Source organism: Coregonus clupeaformis, chromosome 35 (assembly GCF_020615455.1).
Source record: "Coregonus clupeaformis isolate EN_2021a chromosome 35, ASM2061545v1, whole genome shotgun sequence".
In the NCBI taxonomy this organism is placed as follows: Eukaryota; Metazoa; Chordata; class Actinopteri; order Salmoniformes; family Salmonidae; genus Coregonus; species Coregonus clupeaformis.
This window is the reverse complement of record NC_059226.1, coordinates 32,002,504-32,021,781: the sequence shown is the minus strand read 5'-3', so window position 1 is coordinate 32,021,781 and position 19,278 is coordinate 32,002,504. Positions and strand designations below refer to the sequence as shown.

Sequence of the window (19,278 nt, the reverse complement as noted above, 5' to 3'; positions counted from 1 at the left end):
TTGTAAAACGCTGCCAGATTTCAGGACACTTTACAGATGAATCTGAGCCAAAATCCCACCAAATCCATTAAAGGTATCCCAATTGTAGGTGAGGAAAACTGCCAATCTGGCACCACCATATGGGGGTTACAAAAGACAGGTGAGAAGGTTAACAGAGTTCATGTCTTCTTAAAGGGAGATATATAGAGTGAACTTGATCCCTGTCTATCTAACTAACTGTGGGAGGTTATCCACAGCAGGTGAGACAGGGTCAACCATACGTTCTATATCTATGGGGTCATATTATCACTGACTTCTACAACCACCAACCAACCTCCTATCTCCCTCCCTGCCTTCGCCAGCTGTCGAAGCTAATGATCATAATGACACTGATGATAGCGACCATGGCGATAACAATGCTGATGATGGCGGTAAAGAGTTTAGCATTGGTCTGGATGTTTGTATTCTCTGGGTCGTTGCCGGGGCAATGGAGAAAGTGTCTGTCAGCAGCGGCAGCTGGCTGTCGTCAAGAGGGAACACTGCATCATTCAACTTCCTGTTTCTAAGAAAGCAGTTTGTAGGTGAGGCTAGAGCTCTCCCCCTGTCTATCTCTTTTTCTCTGTTTATGCGTTTCACTCTCTCTCTCTAGGTCGACTCCCTCCCTCTCACTCACTTTCTCTCTCTCTGTCTCTTTTATTCATTTTTTTACAGGACATATCTGAGGGGTCATGTGCCGCTGTGCCCCCTATGGGGCATGATACCTCTACGTGCAGAGGTGGAAACGGGACGCACTACCTCACCTGCTGCCACCTCTGCCCATAGGGGGCACAGGGGTACATGCCCCCTCAGATTTCCCCTGTAAAAAATTATTTAAAAAAGTGGTTGTATTAAAAATTGAAAAAAGAAAATGGTTGTTGTTTCTCTGTAATACTACTAGCCACCAAGCAATTTAATGAAGTTGGCTTTAGCTTGCCCAGATAGGTTCCCAATCTCCCAACCTCATAACTAGCTACCAAGAAGCCATTTCAGGCTATCAATCAAGTTACAGTAGCTAGCCTGTCAAACTAACTATCTTAGCTGGGATGCCTGCTAGCAAGGTTGGTAGACTTTAGAAAAGCAAGCAATTACTAAATGTACTGAATAAGACCCACATTCCTTTCAATCAAAAAATATATATACCCACCAGTCAGGAGGATGTGGTCCTCTGTAGCTCAATTGGTAGAGCATGGCGCTTGTAACGCCAGGATAGTGGGTTCGATCCCCGGGACCACCCATACGTAGAAATGTATGCACACATGACTGTAAGTCGCTTTGGATAAAAGCGGCTGCTAAATGGCATATTATTATACAGACAGCTCAAGGTATGCTTAGATATGCAGAAAAATAAACATGTTTTTTTACATAGAATTTAACATAATTATTATGGCTCTAGATTGCAGGAAAAACCTGCTTCAGATGTTTGAAAAATGCTAAATTCTCCAACTATCAGCAGGAGGCCTAGCCCCCCTCCGAACCCCCTCCGAACACCCCCCAGCCATCCTTACATACTTTGTACCCTCTCAGATTTTGGGGGTGAATGACGCCCCTGTCTGTAGGTTAGCTTGGCAGGGATCCAGGGCGGGAGTCCCCATGGCAACATAACAGGTAAACAGTGAAGCAGATAAGGGCATGAGGATGTCGCTCCTAGAGAGTGAACAGACAGGACACACACACACTACATACATAGAAAGATACCCACAACACACACAACACACTGCACTAGACTCAGACAGGCGCAACCCAAGCCAGTCATCTTTCACTTTCCCTCTTTCTTTTCTCCCCTCCCCCCTCTCTTTCTCTCTCCCTCCTTCCCTCCCTCTCTCTCAGCAGATATCTGCCAATCTGGCTGCTGTACAGACATAATTGCCATTATGACTGCTGTGGCCCCCACATCACACAGAGTAGTGATTGTTCAGCGGGAGAAGGTCCTAACACTGTCCGCTCTGTGGGGACGCCACACAACATTATCGTAGCGTGACTAGATAATGCACACGCACTGCCGTGAGCACACACACACGCACGCACACACACACACTGCCCTGAGCAGCACAAACATACTGTCACATTCAAAAGACACTGATGACCTTCAGAAGACCTATACCCAGTCATGCAAAAACATACCATACACACATACACACACACACAAGACAAGTATCCACGCAATATCTTCCCTCTCTCAGGATTTCTGTCTCCTCATCATCCAATAAAACGCTAAACAAACAAAAGCGTCTATACGTGATGGAAAATCCATACAGTGTGGCCTTTGTGCTGTCAATCTAATGCTAGCCCTTGGTAAACACACACCCTACAGCACACCGTGCCACACACACACACACACACCATACAGCACACAGAGCCAATAGGAAATGAAAGGAAGATTAAATGGATGGAAAAGCAGTTTGTGCAGAAAGAGGAACGCCCAACTGAAGTGTGTGTGCATGTACGTTTGTGTGTGTATGTGTGTATGTGTGTGTGTGTGTGTATGGGACACATTGAGGCTGAGGTTTGTTTTGTTCCCATCTTTCCGAATCCAGAAGGAAAGGTCAGATACATTTTTGGCAAAAAATGAAACATTGACAAACAAAACATTTCTGACGTCACTGTGGCTTTTCATGAATAAACACATTTCTGGTTGTTTGCAAATGTTCCATTTAAAAGGTTGGAATATAATGGGTCTGCATGGTGACGTGAGAGTGGAAGTTTGGGTATATGGGAACTATATAATTAGACATTGGAAGGCTCAACTCCCCTTAGGGGAACACTAATGGCGCTATTTCAATGAGAGAAAAGAGTGCATACTCTCTCTACTATTGAGGTTAAGTATATAGTGTGAAGTGACTGATGTCAGACTCATAAAAGCTGAGAATGTGTTGACAATTATTTCATCGTTATGTAATGCAGGTCACAGTGTGCGTGTGTGTTTTTGGTTTGACTATCCTTGTGGGGACCAGAAGTCCTTATAAGGATAGTAAAACAAGAAAATAATCGGAAAAGTGGGGACATTTCGCTGCTCCCCACAAGGAAAAAGCTATCTGAATAAATTAATTTGTTAAAAATTGCTCAACTATTGTCTTTCTCTTTGAGTCAACTACTCACCACATTTTATGCACTGCTGTGCTAGCTAGCTGTAGCTTATATTTTCAGTACTGGATTCATTCTCTGATCCTTTGATTGGGTGGACAACATGTCAGTTCATGCTGCAAGAGCTCTGATAGATTGGAGGACGTTCTCCGGAAGTTGTCATAATTACTGTGTAAGTCTATGGAAGGGGGTGAGAACCACGAGCCTCATAGGTTTTTTATTGAAGTCAATGTACCCAGAGGACGGAAACTAGCTGTCCTCCGGCTACACCATGGTGCTACCCTAAAACGTGCTGTTGAGGCTACTGTAGACCGTCATTGCAAAAGTGTGTTTTTATCAATTATTTGGTGACGTGAATATATTTAGTATAGTTTTATCTATCTATTTTTATTTTTATGAAATTCATTGAGGATGGTCCTCCCTTCCTCCTCTGAGGAGCCTCCACTGCTCATTGTTACATTAAGACACCTAGGAGCTGGTGCCAGTTATGGGTTTGAAAACTTACCTCAATACAGGGATGGGATATGCCAATGTACTCAAAATGTGACCTTTATCCACACTGATATATAGAGGAGATTGAAATACTGCTAGTTTTTCTCCGCGAAAACTGCCCTTTTCGTCCCTCATGCTAGCTCGCAGTAGCCACTGCAGCCATTCTGGAATGGCTGTGTCAGCCAATCAGTTCCTTTGTTGTTCAATATGAAGTGCCATTCCATAATGACTGTTGTGGCTAATGCTAGCTAGCATGACAAAAAAGGGCAGTTTGGATAAAGAGTATAGTGGTATATCCCATCCCTGCATTGAGGTACGTTTTCAACCCATATCTCGTGCCGGCTCCATTGTGTCTTCATGTAACCATGATTGTGTTCCGACCCAGTGCATAGGGTCGGTATCTTCAGCACACATTCACCTCAGAGGGTTTGATGATTAGTTGACAAGTTGAATCAGGTGTGATTGTCCAGGGCTACAATAAAAAGGTGTACTGTTGGGGGTACTTGAGGACTGGAGTTGGGAAACACTGTGCTAAATGACAAAAATGTAGTGTCTGCTGGTTTTTGGTTTTCCTTTCAATTAAGACCGAGACAACCAGGTGAGGGGAGTTCCTTACTAATTAGTGACCTTATTTCATCAATTAAGTACAAGGGAGGAGCGAAACCCGCAGACACTCCGCCTCCGTTGGAATGAGTTTGACACGTGATGTAAATGTATAACGCTGTGCAATAAGTGGGCTGCCCAATTGAGATTTATTTTCTCTACTTATTGGTCTTTTGACCAATCAGATCAGCTCTTTCTACAATATTTGGACAAACAATCAGAATTGGGCTGCCTGTACTCAGCTGTAGATTCACTCACATGATGCTGATTTATGTAAAGTATAGACATTCTGACTGTACACAATGGTAGCTAATGCCTCCAGCTCACTGTCAGAGATGATATGCACTGTGGTGAGAGAAGAGTTTCGTTCAAGGACTATGGACTATTGTTTATGTATGTGCACAAAGTGGGTGAGGCAAGGGAGACCCCTTATGGTTATTTCAAGTACTACAGCACTCAGGGTCAACGTCTACTGAACATCGCTGGTGGGAGAGGCAAACAAGAGGTAGGAAGACAACATCAGATGCTTTATTCTGTAATAATGGGAACATTCTAACAGATGTTTTATTCTGTAATAATGGAAACATTCTAACAGATGTTTTATTCTGTAATAATGGGAACATTCTAACAGATGTTTTATTCTGTAATAATGGAAACATTCTAACAGATGTTTTATTCTGTAATAATGGGAACATTCTAACAGATGTTCCATTCTGTAATAATGGAAACATTCTAAGGTTGTTTTTATTCATTTACATTTTCAGATATATTTAAGACACTCCTAATACATAGTAATATACACGAGTAGGTACTAGGTAATAAAGACGAATACATTTCACCTCTGGTAAGCGTTTCTTTGAATAACAGTGCATGCTCCCCTAAAGAGACCCTCTCACTAACTTATAAAAATAACATCTCTTATGAGTAAGTTTACCATATAGTAATGTCTCAGTCTGCAATGTCATTCTCAAACGTGCAAGTATGCACGCATACACACGCATGACTCATTGGTACATGATAATTCACTTCATTCAACAACAAAAACACTTAAGCTACACTTAGCAAATGTACTAAGCATTTGGGTAAACAAAACATGTGGATAAACAATTTATGTCATTCTAAAAATAAGAGGTACACACTGTCTACCAGTGCCAAATACTTCTATCTGAAATAATGGAGAGAATAGTCAGTAAACAGAACATCATATCTAAAAATAGATGCAAAGAGAGATTGTCATATGATGCATTATCATGATAATGTGGCAAGAGACAATTAGCTTTTTGAAAGTTCTATATCTTGAAAACTTGACTGCTGACATGCAAAACATTTTGGGACTGTATTAACAGTGGACTAATAAAACAAAAAACCAAAGAGTTGTTTTTTGTGGATTATTCCTTTATGTGTTGAGTGGGAACACCTTGGTTAGTTTGGTTATTCTTTCTTCTCAGGAATCAGCTTGTCAGCATGGTGGGCAAACGTCTCAGCTACCAGCAGTGGGAAGACTATGGAAGCATCAGCGTACACCTGGAGAGAGAAACAAAACGGCACAGAGAGGAAACAGAAAGCCAAACATACAGATCATAAGAGAAAGTTCTGGAGATGTGAATGGAAAGAGCCATTGGAAAAGGTTCAACGTGAGTCTGTGTTTTGTCTTTGGTAGATCTAATGCATCTATCAAGAGTTCTGGGGCTGCTGCTCTCCTGTTTGACCCCGAGTTACACCTTCACTTAATCTATATTAGTGTAAGGTGAGGCCAAGCACATTTCCATCTTCAGATGGCCAATAAACTTACATTATTTTATATTATATTCCATCCATTAACCTTCAGACTGGGGATAAGATAGCTTGCTAAATTCAGGTTAATTCTGGCTAATATTGATGCTGTGAAACTGGTGAGTGAGTTACCTTGACTGGCTTGGCGTCCATGCGGATCTTCCCCCAAGACACTGCCTCATCAGGTCTGGCCCCTGAGTCTGAACCATCAAACTCCTGCCCCGTGTTCACAAACACTGCATAGTCTGCTCCGTTTCTCTGAAGGGGGGCGACAGAGAGAGATACATTATAAAAATATGGTTTGACCTGGTTGGTTAGTTACAGTTGCTAAGCACCAGTGTTGGGGAAGCTACTCTGAAAATATAGTTTACCAATCAACCAATTACTTTGAAAAAGTAGTTCACTACATCCAAACTACTTTATGATAAATTATCATATCTAAATCTGAAATGTCAAGACTACAAATTGCAAGAACAGATCACTGGAGTCAGATGTTAACAGAATGTGTAATTTAGCCTAATAAACACAAAAACTATGTTTCAAGTGAGAATTATGCAGGGCTGATCCTGAAAAAGAAAGGAAATTCTTCCCTACTTCATCCATATTTTATTTTTGCAAAAAAAAGTAGTGTGTAGTTCCAGTAGTTAGCTACACCGCTACATGGCAAAAAAGTTATTAACTACTGGAAACAATACCAGGATTAGAATTTAGTTCAACTACCACCAAGCTACTGCAAAATGTAGTTAAATTACTAGTTGAACTACATGTAATGTACTACTCTCCAACACTGCTAAGCACGTTAACGTTCTGACTGGTGAATTGCGATAGCACAACATTATATGAAAATAGGTGAATTGAACAGTTCATAATTTACATCAACATTATAATTAAGGGAATATGATCATACAGACAATTTTAATGAACAAGAGTAATTACTTACCATCAGATTGGCATTGGCTATATGGTGTTTGACCAGGCCCCCACCCAGAATAATCATCCCTGTCCTCTTGGCAAACACTGCCTTGCTGTTCAACCTACGGATATCTACAACAAAACACAGACTGTGTCATCAGCATGATACATTACACACCACCCTTTAACTACAAAACCAAGCACCAAAACAGTGACATATACTATTGAGCATATAGATATCTAGAATGAATGTCACCAAGTGGCAAGTTTGTGGTGGATGAGATACGTAGTTACAATGTAAAGCAAGACAAGTGTGCGGTCTCACATCACCAGAGGAAAGAACAACTGGCAGCAGGTATTCTAGCGGTTAGAGCTTTGGGCCAGTAACCGAAAGGTCACTGGTTCGAATCCCTGAGCCGACAATGTGAGAAATCTGTCGATGTGCCCTTGAGCAAGGCATTTAACCCTAATTGCTTCGGTAAGTCACTCTGGATAAGAGCGTCTGCAAAATGACAAAAATATAAATGTACACAGACAGAACCCCAGTTATCATGTCTCCTCTCTCTCTTACCATCTACTATATCCAGCACCAGCCCAGGGTTTTTATAGGAGTGGAAATAGATCATGTCCCCAATGGATCCATCTGTCAGAGCAGGGCTGAACACTGGGATGTCATTCTGCAACACAATCAATCAATCAATTTTATTTTATATAGCCCTTCGTACATCAGCTAATATCTCGAAGTGCTGTACAGAAACCCAGCCTAAAACCCCAAACAGCTAGTAATGCAGGTGTAGAAGCACGGTGGCTAGGAAAAACTCCCTAGAAAGGCCAAAACCTAGGAAGAAACCTAGAGAGGAACCAGGCTATGAGGGGTGGCCAGTCCTCTTCTGGCTGTGCCGGGTGGAGGTTATAACAGAACCATGCCAAGATGTTCAAAAATGTTCATAAGTGACAAGCATGGTCAAATAATAATCAGGAATAAATCTCAGTTGGCTTTTCTAGCCGATCATTAAGAGTTGAAAACAGCAGGTCTGGGACAGGTAGGGGTTCCATAACCGCAGGCAGAACAGTTGAAACTGGAATAGCAGCAAGGCCAGGCGGACTGGGGACAGCAAGGAGTCACCACGGCCGGTAGTCCCGACGTATGGTCCTAGGGCTCAGGTCTCTCAGTTGGCTTTTCATAGCCGATCATTAAGAGTTGAAGACAGCAGGTCTGGGACAGGTAGGGGTTTCGTGAACCGCAGGCAGAACAGTTGAAACTGGAATAGCAGCAAGGCCAGGCGGACTGGGGACAGCAAGGTGTCAGCATGCCCGGTAGTCCTGACGTATGGTCCTAGGGCTCAGGTTCTCAGAGAGAAAGAGAGAACGAGAGAATTAGAGAGAGCATACTTAAATTCACACAGGACACTGGATAAGACAGGAGAAGTACTCCAGGTATAACCAACTAACCCCAGCCCCCCGACACATAAACTACTGCAGCATAAATACTGGAGGCTGAGACAGGAGCGGTCCGGAGACACTGTGGCCCCATCCGAAGAAACCCCCGGACAGGGCCAAACAGGAAGGATATAACCCCACCCACTCTGCCAAAGCACAGCCCCCGCACCACTAGAGGGATATCCTCAACCACCAACTTACAATCCTGAGACAAGGCCGAGTATAGCCCACAGAGGTCTCCACCACAGCACAAACCAAGGGGGGGCGCCAACCCACAGAGGTTGAAAATCTATTGACAGCTTTGATTATATGAATACAGCCTATTGTAACTCAATGAGGGCTATAGGGAGGGAGGGAGGGAGGGAGGGAGGGAGAGAGGGAGGGAAAAGATTAATGACAATTTAGTGTATTAGACAGTACCCGCAAACAACTGATACAGCAACAAATATGAACAATTGTATTATGATCCGTTATCCATAGTAGAGGTCATAGTGATAGTGTAAGGTGAGGCCAATGAGGGGCATGAGCCCCTACTGTACATTATACTGGTGAGTTTAGAGAGGGGAATGATAAAGATACTTCACAAATGGAGAGAGAGGGCAAAGAGCAGTGGTTTCAATTCATTCCACTGATATCTACTGTATTATATCAAGGACAGGCTGATGAAAGCAGTGAATCCCTCCAGTCCTCACCTTATAGGCCCAGTAGTAGACAGACTCTGGGTTGTTGATCTCTTTGCCCAGGCGGTGGATCATCTTGGACGGGGTCCAGTGGGTGCCCTAGAGGGTTGAGAGGTCAAAGGTCAAATTAATGTCACAATACCAGCAACACCAGGGTGATGTTCAACTTTTTTGCTACATTGTACCCCAATGAATACAACCCAGACACAGATGGTGAAGATGACATTTCCTGTATGAAGTGTTAAATTAGCTCACCTCATCTTTCTGCTCCTGCACCATCTGGTCCAGAATGGGCATCAGCCAGTCCTCAAACTTACAGTAGTTATCATTAGGTACCAGGAGGTTACCTATCCTAGAGAGAGAAAGAGAGGGAGAGAGGAGAGAAAAGATTAATGACAATTTAGTGTATTAGACGGTACCCACAAACAACTGATACAGCAACAAATATTAACAATTATAAAAACTGGGTGGTTCGAGCCCTGAATGCTGATTGGCTGACAGCCGTGGTATATCAAACATTTATTTGTACTGCTCTAATTACGTTGGTAACCAGTTTATAATAGCAATAAGGCACCTCGGAGGTTTATGGTATATGGCCAATATACCACGGCTAAGGGCTGTATCCAGGCACTCCGTGTTGCATCGAGCATAAGAACAGCCCTCAGGCCTAATTGCTTAATTGTATTATGTGATCCATAGTAGAGGTGATGGTGCTCTACCTATTGATGCCTCTCTGTCTCAGCTCCTTGCCAGACAGGCTGAACTCCCCCAAGTAGGTGGGGGCCAGACACTTGATGAAATCCTCCTCGACTCCCCCCGCTGTAGTCACTATCACGTCCACCTATTAGGAAGGTCCACAAACAAATGTAGCATTTTATTTTTTTAATTTTTTTTGGCGGGGGGGGGGGCGGGGGTGGATCTGCTTAATATTGCAGATAGATTGTATCTTCTATCAATGTAATTGTCTGCATCACTTCCAATCCCCCATGTTTTTTATATATATACTCCCCTTTATTACTTTTCAACCCCGCCATCCTTTCCCTACTTGGAGTAAATTAGTGAACAACAATGCCCAGGCCTCTACTTCCGGTCTATACTTACTATCTACACCTTATGGACAGAGTTAATTTTACAATAATTCTATTATATATATATATATTTTTTTTGCTCCTGAACTTCTTCTACTCTCAACCTCTCCGATCATTTTCATGATGTCCATCCGGTTTGCTTCTATATGCCATATCTTTCTAACTGTGCTCTTTCCCAAAAGCTCCCAACATACAACCTATATACTTATTATGGACACAGTATGCTTACATTATTAGCTATCTTTGTTATTATTTGTTGTTATTTGTTATTAGTCCCATCCTTCAACTCTATTCAATACCTCCCATCTATCGCTTAACACCATCCATATAGGATTTCTATTTGCCATATATATTTCAACCGTACTGTGATGTTTTACAAAAGTTCTGAACCTTTCTATTCTCATTGCTTCTACAGATTGTGAAATAAAAATTAACATTTTTGCTAAAAGTATTATTATATTATTGATTGATTGACTATGACTTTTCAGATCACCCAGTAATGCTATCTGCAAGGTTAGCTCCAGGTAAATATTGCAATCCTTTAGCCATTCCTGGACCTGTGTCCAAAAACAAGCTACAAATGGACAGAACCAAAACAAATGATCTAATGATTCTGTCTCTTCACAGCAAAATCTGCAGAGCTGGGAAGATTGTATCCCCCATATAAATAACATTCTATTGGTAGCAATAATTGTATATAATAATTTAAATTGAAAGATTCTAATTTTTGAATCCGGTGTCGTTTTGCGTGTCAGTTCATAAACACTATGCCATGGGATCGGTACATCAAAGATCTCTTCCCAACTATTTTGCAATCTATATGGGACGGCTGTCAATCCTTTGGTCCTTAAGTGAAACTGATATACTTTTTTATTTATCACAGTTTTCCTTAACCAATTATGTTCTTTAATGCAAGGCCGACAGACAAGTTCCTTACTTTCTCCCCCTTCCACTTTCCTCTTCCACTTTTGCGGTAAGGCTGCAATTATTTGGTTGTAATTTTGGGTAGAGCAGACATTTCCATACGTTTTTGTTAGCTGCATGTGCGACATAACTCCACCAGTCCTACCGATGATATCATTTACGAAGATTATACCTTTTTTAAACATTCTGTCAAAAAATAAAGGTTTTTTGTCAATTAGTATATTTGAATTTAACCACAATATTTGTTGCATTATTTGTTCTGTCGTTTCTGGAGGATTATATTGAAATTGCAACCAACTTTCTATGGCTTGTTTTAGAAATAGTGATATTTGGGAGATGATTTCCTTTTCAAATAACTGCAAATTAGTTGTTGTAATCTGAATAAAGGGAAAAAGGCCTTTCTTGAACATTGGGTGAGACAATCTTACTAATTTGCTTGAGAACCAGTTCGGATTTAAGTATAACTTTTGTATGACTGAAGCTTTTAGTGATAGGTCTAATGCTTTAATATTTAATAATTTCTGTCCTCCGAATTCATATTCATTATATAAATATGCCCTTTTAATTTTGTCTGGCTTGCCGTTCCAAATAAAATTGAATATTTTTTTCTCATATAATTTAAAAAAACTGTTCGCTAGGCGTAGGCAAGACCATAAGCAAATAGGTAAACTAGGATAATACTAAAGAGTTAATCAGGGTGATTTTCCCACAAATTGACAGGTATTTTCCTTTCCATGGTAGTAAGATCTTATCTATTTTTGCTAACTTTCTATTACAATTTATTGAAGTGAGATCATTTATTTCCTTTGGGATATGTATTCCGAGTATATCCACATCACCATCAGACCATTTTATTGGTAAACTACATGGTAATGTAAAAATTGTATTTTTTTGTGATCCAATACGTAATATAGTACATTTGTCATAATTTGGTTGTAATCCAGAGAGGTTAGAAAATGTATCTAGATCCTCTATGAGGCTGTGGAGGGATTCTAGTTGTGGATTTAAAAGAAAACATGAATCATCAGCGTACAATGACACCTTTGTTTTTAAGCCCTGTATTTCTAATCCTCTGATATTATTATTGGATTTGATTTTAATAGCTAACATCTCGATGGCCACAATAAATAGATATGCCGATAGTGGACAACCTTGTTTCACTCCTCTTGACAGTTTAAAACTTTCTGAGAAATAGCCATTATTTACTATTTTACACCTAGGGTTACTATACATGATTTTGACCCATTTTATAAGAGATTCTCCAAAATTGAAATGCTCCAGGCATTTATATATAAACCCCAGTCGAACTTCATCAAATGCCTTTTCGAAGTCTGCTATGAATAGCAGGCCTGGTTTCCAATATTTTCCATAGTGTTCTATTGTTTCCAATACTTGCCTTATATTATCTCCAATGTACCTTCCATGTAAAAAACCTGTCTGATTAGAATGAATAATATCCGACAATACCTTTTTAATTCTATGCGCTATACATTTTGCTAGGATTTTTGCATCACAACACTGAAGTGTAAGGGGCCTCCAATTTTGTAAATGGACTGGATCTTTATATTTTCCACTTGTATCCTGTTTCAGTAATAATGAGATCAGACCTTCTTCTTGAGTGTCAGATAATCTACCATTTACATAGGAGTGGTTAAAACATGCTAATAATGGTCCTCTTAGTATATCAAAAAAGGTTTGGTATACCTCGACTGGTATGACATCCAACCCTGGAGTTTTCCCAGACGTAAAGTCTTTAATTGCATCCAGAAGTTCCTCCTCTGTAATTTCACCTTCACATGAGTATTTCTGTGTGGCTGTTAATTTGACATTATCAACAGAAAAAAAATCTCTACAATTAGCTTCAGTTAGAGATGGAGGCGACTGAAAAGAAAACGTATGCTTAAAGTACTTTGTTTCTTCCTTCAAAATATAATTTGGTGAATTATGGGTGACTCCGTCAATTGTAACCAGTTTCATTAAGTTATTTTTGGTAGCGTTCCTATGTTGAAGATTTAAAAAGAATTTTGTGCATTTTTCCCCATATTCCATCCAGTTTGCTTTATTTTTATAATATATTACACTTGATCTTTCTTGAATAAGTTTCTCCATTTCTTTTAGTTTTTCCTCTAATTTATTCTGAGCCTCTATGTTACAGTTTTTATTGCCATCTATCTGTTCTGTTAGACTTTCTATTTCCTTTCTTAGTATAAACTCTTTTGACCTACATTGCTTTTGTTTTCGAGATGAGTACTGAATTGCATGGCCTCTAAAGGCACATTTAAAGGTGTCCCATACAATAAGGGGATTCGCTGTACCTATGTTATGTTGGAAAAAGTCAGTTATAAATTCCTTTGTTCTAATTATAAATAAATTATCATCCAATAGGCTTTGATTAAATTTCCAATATCCTCGCCCATGTGGAAATTCAGTAAGAGTAATGTATATGCCTATTATATGATGGTCCGACCGCATTCTGTCCCCTATCAACACTTTTTTTACTTTTGGTGCCAACGAGAATGAGATAAGAAAGAAGTCAAGACGACTAGCTTGATTCAGTCTCCGCCATGTATATCTCACTAGATCAGTATATTTAAGCCTCCATATATCTACTAGTTCTAATGTATCCATGACATTCACAATTTCCTTAAGAGCACGTGGGTGATTGTTTGTGGTGTGATTTCCTTTACGGTCCATTGAGCTATTTAAAACAGTATTATAATCCCCCACCATAATAATATTGTCTTGAATTGCTTGCAGGCTTGATAATTTATTATATATATTGTCAAAGAATTGTGGATCATCATTATTTGGTCCGTAAAGGTTAATGAGCCATATCTGTTTATGGTCCAATAACATATTTAAAATAATCCATCTACCTTGCGTATCTATTTGGACAATTTGCACATTCGGATCGAAATTACTATTAATTAATTTTATCACCCCTTTTTAATTTCTTTGCCCATGGGAGAAGTATATTCCCCCCATTCTTTTTTCCACGCTACTTCATCTCGCATTGTTGAATGAGTTTCCTGTATACAATAGATATTATATTCCTTCTCTTTGAGCCATGTAAATATTGTTCTTCTTTTGTTATTATCAGCTAAGCCATTACAATTATAACTGGCTATACTTATTTCACCATACACCATAATGAGATACAAGTTTCAAGTCTATTTATCATTATATATGTTTGTAAATTTACCAATAAAAAATACCGTAATGATTGGGTGTCCATATAGCTGTACCGTGATATTTGCATTGCTACGGAGTAACCCTTCAATTGTTCTCCACTAATTCCCCCGCTAAAGCCCCTCCCCATCCCAAGTTGAGCCGTCATCCCAGTGATCAGCATCCCACCCACGTCCCTCCGGATCCCTAAGGCCCCGAGAGGCCAGGACCCATCCATCATAAACAGCACACAGTGCCACCCACAAAACAGAAGCAGATTAACCGCCAAAAGCATTTCCAATGCTTTCACCTCTCTATATATATATATATATCTATATAACTATTTTTAAAAAATTATGCATATCCTATTTTCCATCATTACCAATTAATATGCGTAATAATGTCGGCAGTTCACGCGTAGGATTCTAACATTTAACCCGGATTGCCATTGTATTACATTTAATTCATTGACAAGCAATTATTATCCTAGCAAATAATTCCCGTGGTCCATCCCATACCCCCCCCTCCCCCCCAACATCCCCACCCCCCCACAACAGATGCCAGACAAGCACACACGCACATACTCACATACTCCAACACACTCAACCCCCCTCCTCCACAATCCACCATAAAATCAGATACTCAACGGCTGTTATATCCCAGAGCCCAACTCGAGAAATAACTTGATTTACGAGTGCACATACAGTTAAAGCTGATTGAGAAAGCATGCAGATTGAGCAGAAATTGATAACAATGTGAGATTTGATTAATCTACTTAATCTATGTCAAGTCCTAGGTGATGGAGATCAGATCCACCCTCTTCACCTGAGACACCAACACTCTGATCCCCTGTTGTAACCATTTTCCCAAGCATCTTCGTGCGGTCAGACCTTTGATTATTTTGTGCCACCTGGGCCACAATGATAAACCCCCTCTCTGATTGTCCGAGTGTGACCCCCTCCCCATGGGTTACTGCAGCCAGTGTTGCCAGCACTGCCACTACCTGGGTGGGCGTACCCCCACCGGAATCCCCCACCGGCTAGGTAAAAGGTCGTCAAGGTTCTCATTAGCAGCTTTGAGAATTTCCTTGTATATTATGCTCTCCCATCAGGGGGCTCTGGCTTTGTAGGACCAACCCTGCCAGGCAGGCTCAGAATCTTGAGGGGGCGGTGATGCTCAAGTAGGTCTCTGACCGCATTTATTTCTCTGTTTAGGCTGCATACTCACAGCAGGTCCATAAAAGAGATGGGAATTTCTCTTTGGTGTATGGGTCGCTCAGGTGGGTGTCCAGGTTATAGGGTTAGGGATCTTTCAATCATGATAGGACAATGAAAAATTAGATTAGATGTATACTATATTTAAAAATGTATATCCCTCATCTACACAAAATTGAAAGCTCTCTCTCACTACCCCTGCTCATAGACCCCCGGTCGGCTCTGGGATATGCAACCATTTCCCCTCTCACTCACTTAACGCTGCACCTTTTCAAAGACAAAAATGCACACCACATGGTTGACTGCGGAAGAAATGGGCAGAGCGTGCAAACGCACCCGCATCCACATCTGCCGCAAGGGGGAAAGGACGCCAGAGAGAACACAGGACCAACCACAACAACCATCCGCCAAAACAACAACCTCCCGCCAAAAAAGCCATGTTCTAATTATTTGTATTTAAAGATATTATTCTGCTTGTTATGTCGTTTTATCCTTTTATAAAATACTATACTTACTATAAAAGTTATTTAATATTACAATCCCTATCATTGCTAGTATCAGGTGCTCCAATATTCGACTCATGTAGCATTTTACTAGCGTAGCATTTCACCTATAAACACTGGCATCTTGAAGTGAGTGTGTATGTTGCAAGGGTGTCAAACTCAATTCCTGGAGGGCTGCAGTCTCTGCCGGTTTTTGTTATTTATTTTCAATAGGTGTCCAATTAAGACCTAGGTAAACAGGTGAAGGCAGCTCCTACTAATCAAACGCCTTAATTGATCAAGTACAAGGGAGGAATGACAACCAGCAGACACTAAGCGATGGAGGACTGGCTTTTGACACATACAAGGGTGGGCTGTTGTATAGTACTGTACCATTTTGTGCTGTGCCAGGTAGCGGATGGACTCCCTCACTCCAGAGCTGATGAGGTTGGAGGTGTACCCCAGGAAGATGGTACAGCCCGAGTGGGAAGGGGAGGAGTCGCATCTTTCCTCTTCCTCCTGTGGCTCCAGACGCTTCTCAATCTGGGGTTATAAATGGATGACAAAAGGAGAGGAATATAGACACAGTCTGATAGAAGCTCTCTCTAACAAAGGGGTTTAAACATTTCTCCCTCTTCTTCTCCGTCTAACTCTTCTCCCTCTCCCCCCAAAAAACCGGCCTAGAATCAGACCAGGAATGACATATGTCTACATAAATGGCAACAACTTGGATGCTAACATAACTCTCCACATGCCCATGCTAACATAACTCTCCACATGCCCAATTACTAGGCATCTTATCCCCTATATGTCGAGGGATGTTTGGAGTAGGATCCCTAGTTCCCCCCTGTACACTGATCTTAGGTCAGCTGATTCTAGATCTGTAGACCTAGTAGATCAACTCCTACACAGAGTGGGACATCCTCTGACCCCATGACGACATTAGCCTGTTCCCAGATCTGTTTGTGCTGTGTTGCCAACTCCTATGGTCATTGTGAGTTGTCAAGACACCATAAACAGATCTGGGACCAGGCTCTGAGAAGGCATCTTAACTCCCTAAACCTCCAGAGATGGATTGATGTAATCTAGCCTGGAATCCAACGTTTTATGCTCTGTTTCACCATAGTTTCACTGTTAGGATTCCAGGCTAGATGTCCTCCAGTGTGTCTCACCATCTTGTTGATCTCCTGTATGGCATGGGCAACGCTGCTAGCCTGGAAGCCTGTGGTGAGGAAGGACTGGAGCAGGGCATGATGGTCTACTCCCTGGTTGAAGTCATAGCCCTTGATACGGGGCATGTCGTCTGGGAGGGCCGTGCTGGGCATCAGCACCGCATCCATGGCCACCGAGGGGGCATGTTGTTCTGCCATGCCTTCTGTCAAAAACAAGGAAGCAAATCAAAAAGTAATGCAACGGTTGCATAGAGTGCTGAACATTAATTTTACTTAAGTGGCTGCAAAGATGGTTTAAGTGGCTTTCAACCTAGAATAACTACAAGAAAAATGCCAAAATTATCTAACAGCTGGAATCCTGTAGTTCATGTTGAAAAGGTTTGCAAATTTGCAAAGTGTCAGCACCATTATCAACTCCCAAAATCAACTGTCAACTCCCTGAATCATTCTGATTCAACTGTATAGCTGGTGGCAAGCAACAATATTAGGATCATGCCTTGTGTTGCGCTTAGTAGCATGTTATAGAGACAAAATTCTAACGTCATTATCATTCAGCACATTTCATGACACTGAGATCAAAGTATAGCAAGTATAGCCAACTGACGTTAGTTAGCAAGCTAACACTCCATTGCCTGCTGCCTGGCTTTCAGCTAGCTATCCATTCTCTATTGGCTTAAAAACAATTACATGCACTGACAAATGAAGCAACATACCAAGTTTTTTGAAGACCACTGGGTCGTTGTATTTAATCAGAGAATGCTTAAACTAAAAGGTATCATTGTATAAAGACAGCCAAAACATTAGCAACACACCACAAGTCTAGCGCGCTGACATGCCCATGTAGCACGCTTTGGAAATGACTACGGACACCGCAAAGGTTCAAACGTAGCAACGCATTCTGGTGAAAGATTGTGTTCTGTATGCATCCTTCCTATGCTTATCATTATGGGGGTCAACATTAATATATTTTTTCACACACACTTCCACAGCCAGACCGTTTTCCTGTCCTCCCTGCTCCCTCCAGTCTCTTTTATCATCAGTGAGGGCTGTGTGATGTTGCTGTGACATTTCCAGGACTGTGTGTGTGACCTTTAAACCTGACACACATCACAGTGGCTTTGAAGTGGCCTCAACAGTAACCTACAAAGAGGGGGAGACCAGATGCCACTCTGACAGAAATTGGGACCTCGGTAGGACTTGGTCCACATAGCCTCGTGTTAGAGTATAACAGTAACTTCTCCATTATTATTGCAAATCTAAATCCATATTTGGAGGTGGAACAGGTTTTTGTGATCTGCAAGTTTGACATTTTCAACTCTTTCAACAATTGCATTCATTTATTTTCTCTCTCTCACGTTGGAGTGGAAGGAAGGGGAGTTTCAGCTTGCTGTCTGGAACTAAAAGTGGGAGTGTGTGGGTGTCTCTCTGGAGGAGGGAATGTCAGGGAAGGTGTGCAGCAGTAACAGTGTGGTGCAGGCACGGCGGACTGTGGAACAACTACGAGTGGAGGCAAGCATGGAGAGGATCAAGGTGAGAGTACACTACAGTAGCCTGTGTGTGTAATGAATTGGTTAGAAGTATAATTTCTAATTAATTTGGAGAATGACAATAATTTGGTTGATCTATATTTCTTTCATTTGATGAATCAAAAATAAGACAAATTGTGGGCGCAATGGAGAGCAGTCTGATACAGAGCGGAAAAAGGGAAATCTTGTCTTAGGACACATCAGTAACTCTGTGTATATTGGGCATCACCTTTCTTCTGAATATACAATAACCTCAGCTTTAAGTCATGGCTGTTCCTTACTTCTTCCTCCCAGATCTCCACAGCAGCTGCCCAGCTGGTGCAGTACTGTCAGGAGCACAGTCGCTGTGACCCCCTCCTCACCGGCATCTCTGCCTCCTCCAACCCCTTCAAAGACAAGAAGACCTGTGTCCTGCTGTAGAAAGGCTGCCTCAGGACACTGCTCTGGTGCTGCATTCAACAGTGCTTCATCATCAACAACAGTGAAACGTTTTGAAGCCAGGCTACTTCAACATGTCCTACTTCATCATGTCAGACATTAATGTGTTAGCTAAAGCAAAAACAGACTGGTTGGTACAGTAATGGTCATACTGTCATTTCAACAAATGGCTTGCAGTCCAGAGTGTCTCAATAACAAAGGAAAGCAAACGGTTTATCTTCTTCTTGATATTACAGAACGACAGGGTACACTTGTAAACAATTAATT

The 19,278-nt window shown here is 41.3% G+C and overlaps 2 protein-coding genes across 4 annotated transcripts; one reads left to right on the top strand and one right to left on the bottom strand.

Annotated features, from left to right (window-relative positions):
• Window positions 1–4,700: 4,700 nt before the first annotated feature.
• On the bottom strand, window positions 4,701–18,958 carry LOC121551446 (deoxyhypusine synthase-like). Of its 3 annotated transcripts, none has more exons than XM_041864110.2 (10): window positions 18,855–18,958; window positions 17,048–17,250; window positions 16,269–16,418; window positions 9,719–9,840; window positions 9,255–9,351; window positions 9,012–9,098; window positions 7,451–7,556; window positions 6,908–7,011; window positions 6,100–6,225; window positions 4,701–5,718 (listed from the first exon to the last, which is right to left on the bottom strand). In XM_041864110.2, exons 2-10 carry the CDS (start codon window positions 17,243–17,245, stop codon window positions 5,626–5,628), a joined length of 1,083 nt encoding a protein of 360 aa, XP_041720044.1. In that variant the 5' UTR covers window positions 17,246–17,250; window positions 18,855–18,958; the 3' UTR covers window positions 4,701–5,625. The 3 variants fall into 3 exon arrangements, with proteins under 3 accessions (XP_041720044.1, XP_045066949.1, XP_041720043.1); XM_045211014.1 differs by lacking the exon at window positions 18,855–18,958 and adding an exon at window positions 17,860–17,901; XM_041864109.2 differs by lacking the exon at window positions 18,855–18,958 and adding an exon at window positions 17,761–17,879.
• Window positions 18,013–19,182, top strand: LOC121551447 (guanine nucleotide-binding protein G(I)/G(S)/G(O) subunit gamma-12-like). The gene is made up of 2 exons (XM_041864111.2): window positions 18,013–18,577; window positions 18,868–19,182. The coding sequence occupies exons 1-2, from the start codon at window positions 18,485–18,487 to the stop codon at window positions 18,991–18,993; spliced, it is 219 nt and encodes a 72-aa protein (XP_041720045.1). The 5' UTR covers window positions 18,013–18,484; the 3' UTR covers window positions 18,994–19,182.
• The last annotated feature ends 96 nt before the right edge of the window (window positions 19,183–19,278 follow it).

Bases quoted from the DNA above. Each gene is read 5' to 3' on its own strand.
- LOC121551447 (XM_041864111.2), top strand. From the start codon at position 18,485: ATGTCAGGGAAGGTGTGCAGCAGTAACAGTGTGGTGCAGGCACGGCGG. The intron at 18,578-18,867 runs GTGAGAGTACAC...TCTTCCTCCCAG, and splicing joins CAAGCATGGAGAGGATCAAG to ATCTCCACAGCAGCTGCCCA.
- LOC121551446 (XM_041864110.2), bottom strand. From the start codon at position 17,245: ATGGCAGAACAACATGCCCCCTCGGTGGCCATGGATGCGGTGCTGATG. The intron at 9,841-16,268 runs GTACAGTACTAT...CCTTCCTAATAG, and splicing joins ACCTGGCACAGCACAAAATG to GTGGACGTGATAGTGACTAC. The intron at 7,557-9,011 runs GTGAGGACTGGA...ATTGTGTTGCAG, and splicing joins TCTACTACTGGGCCTATAAG to AATGACATCCCAGTGTTCAG.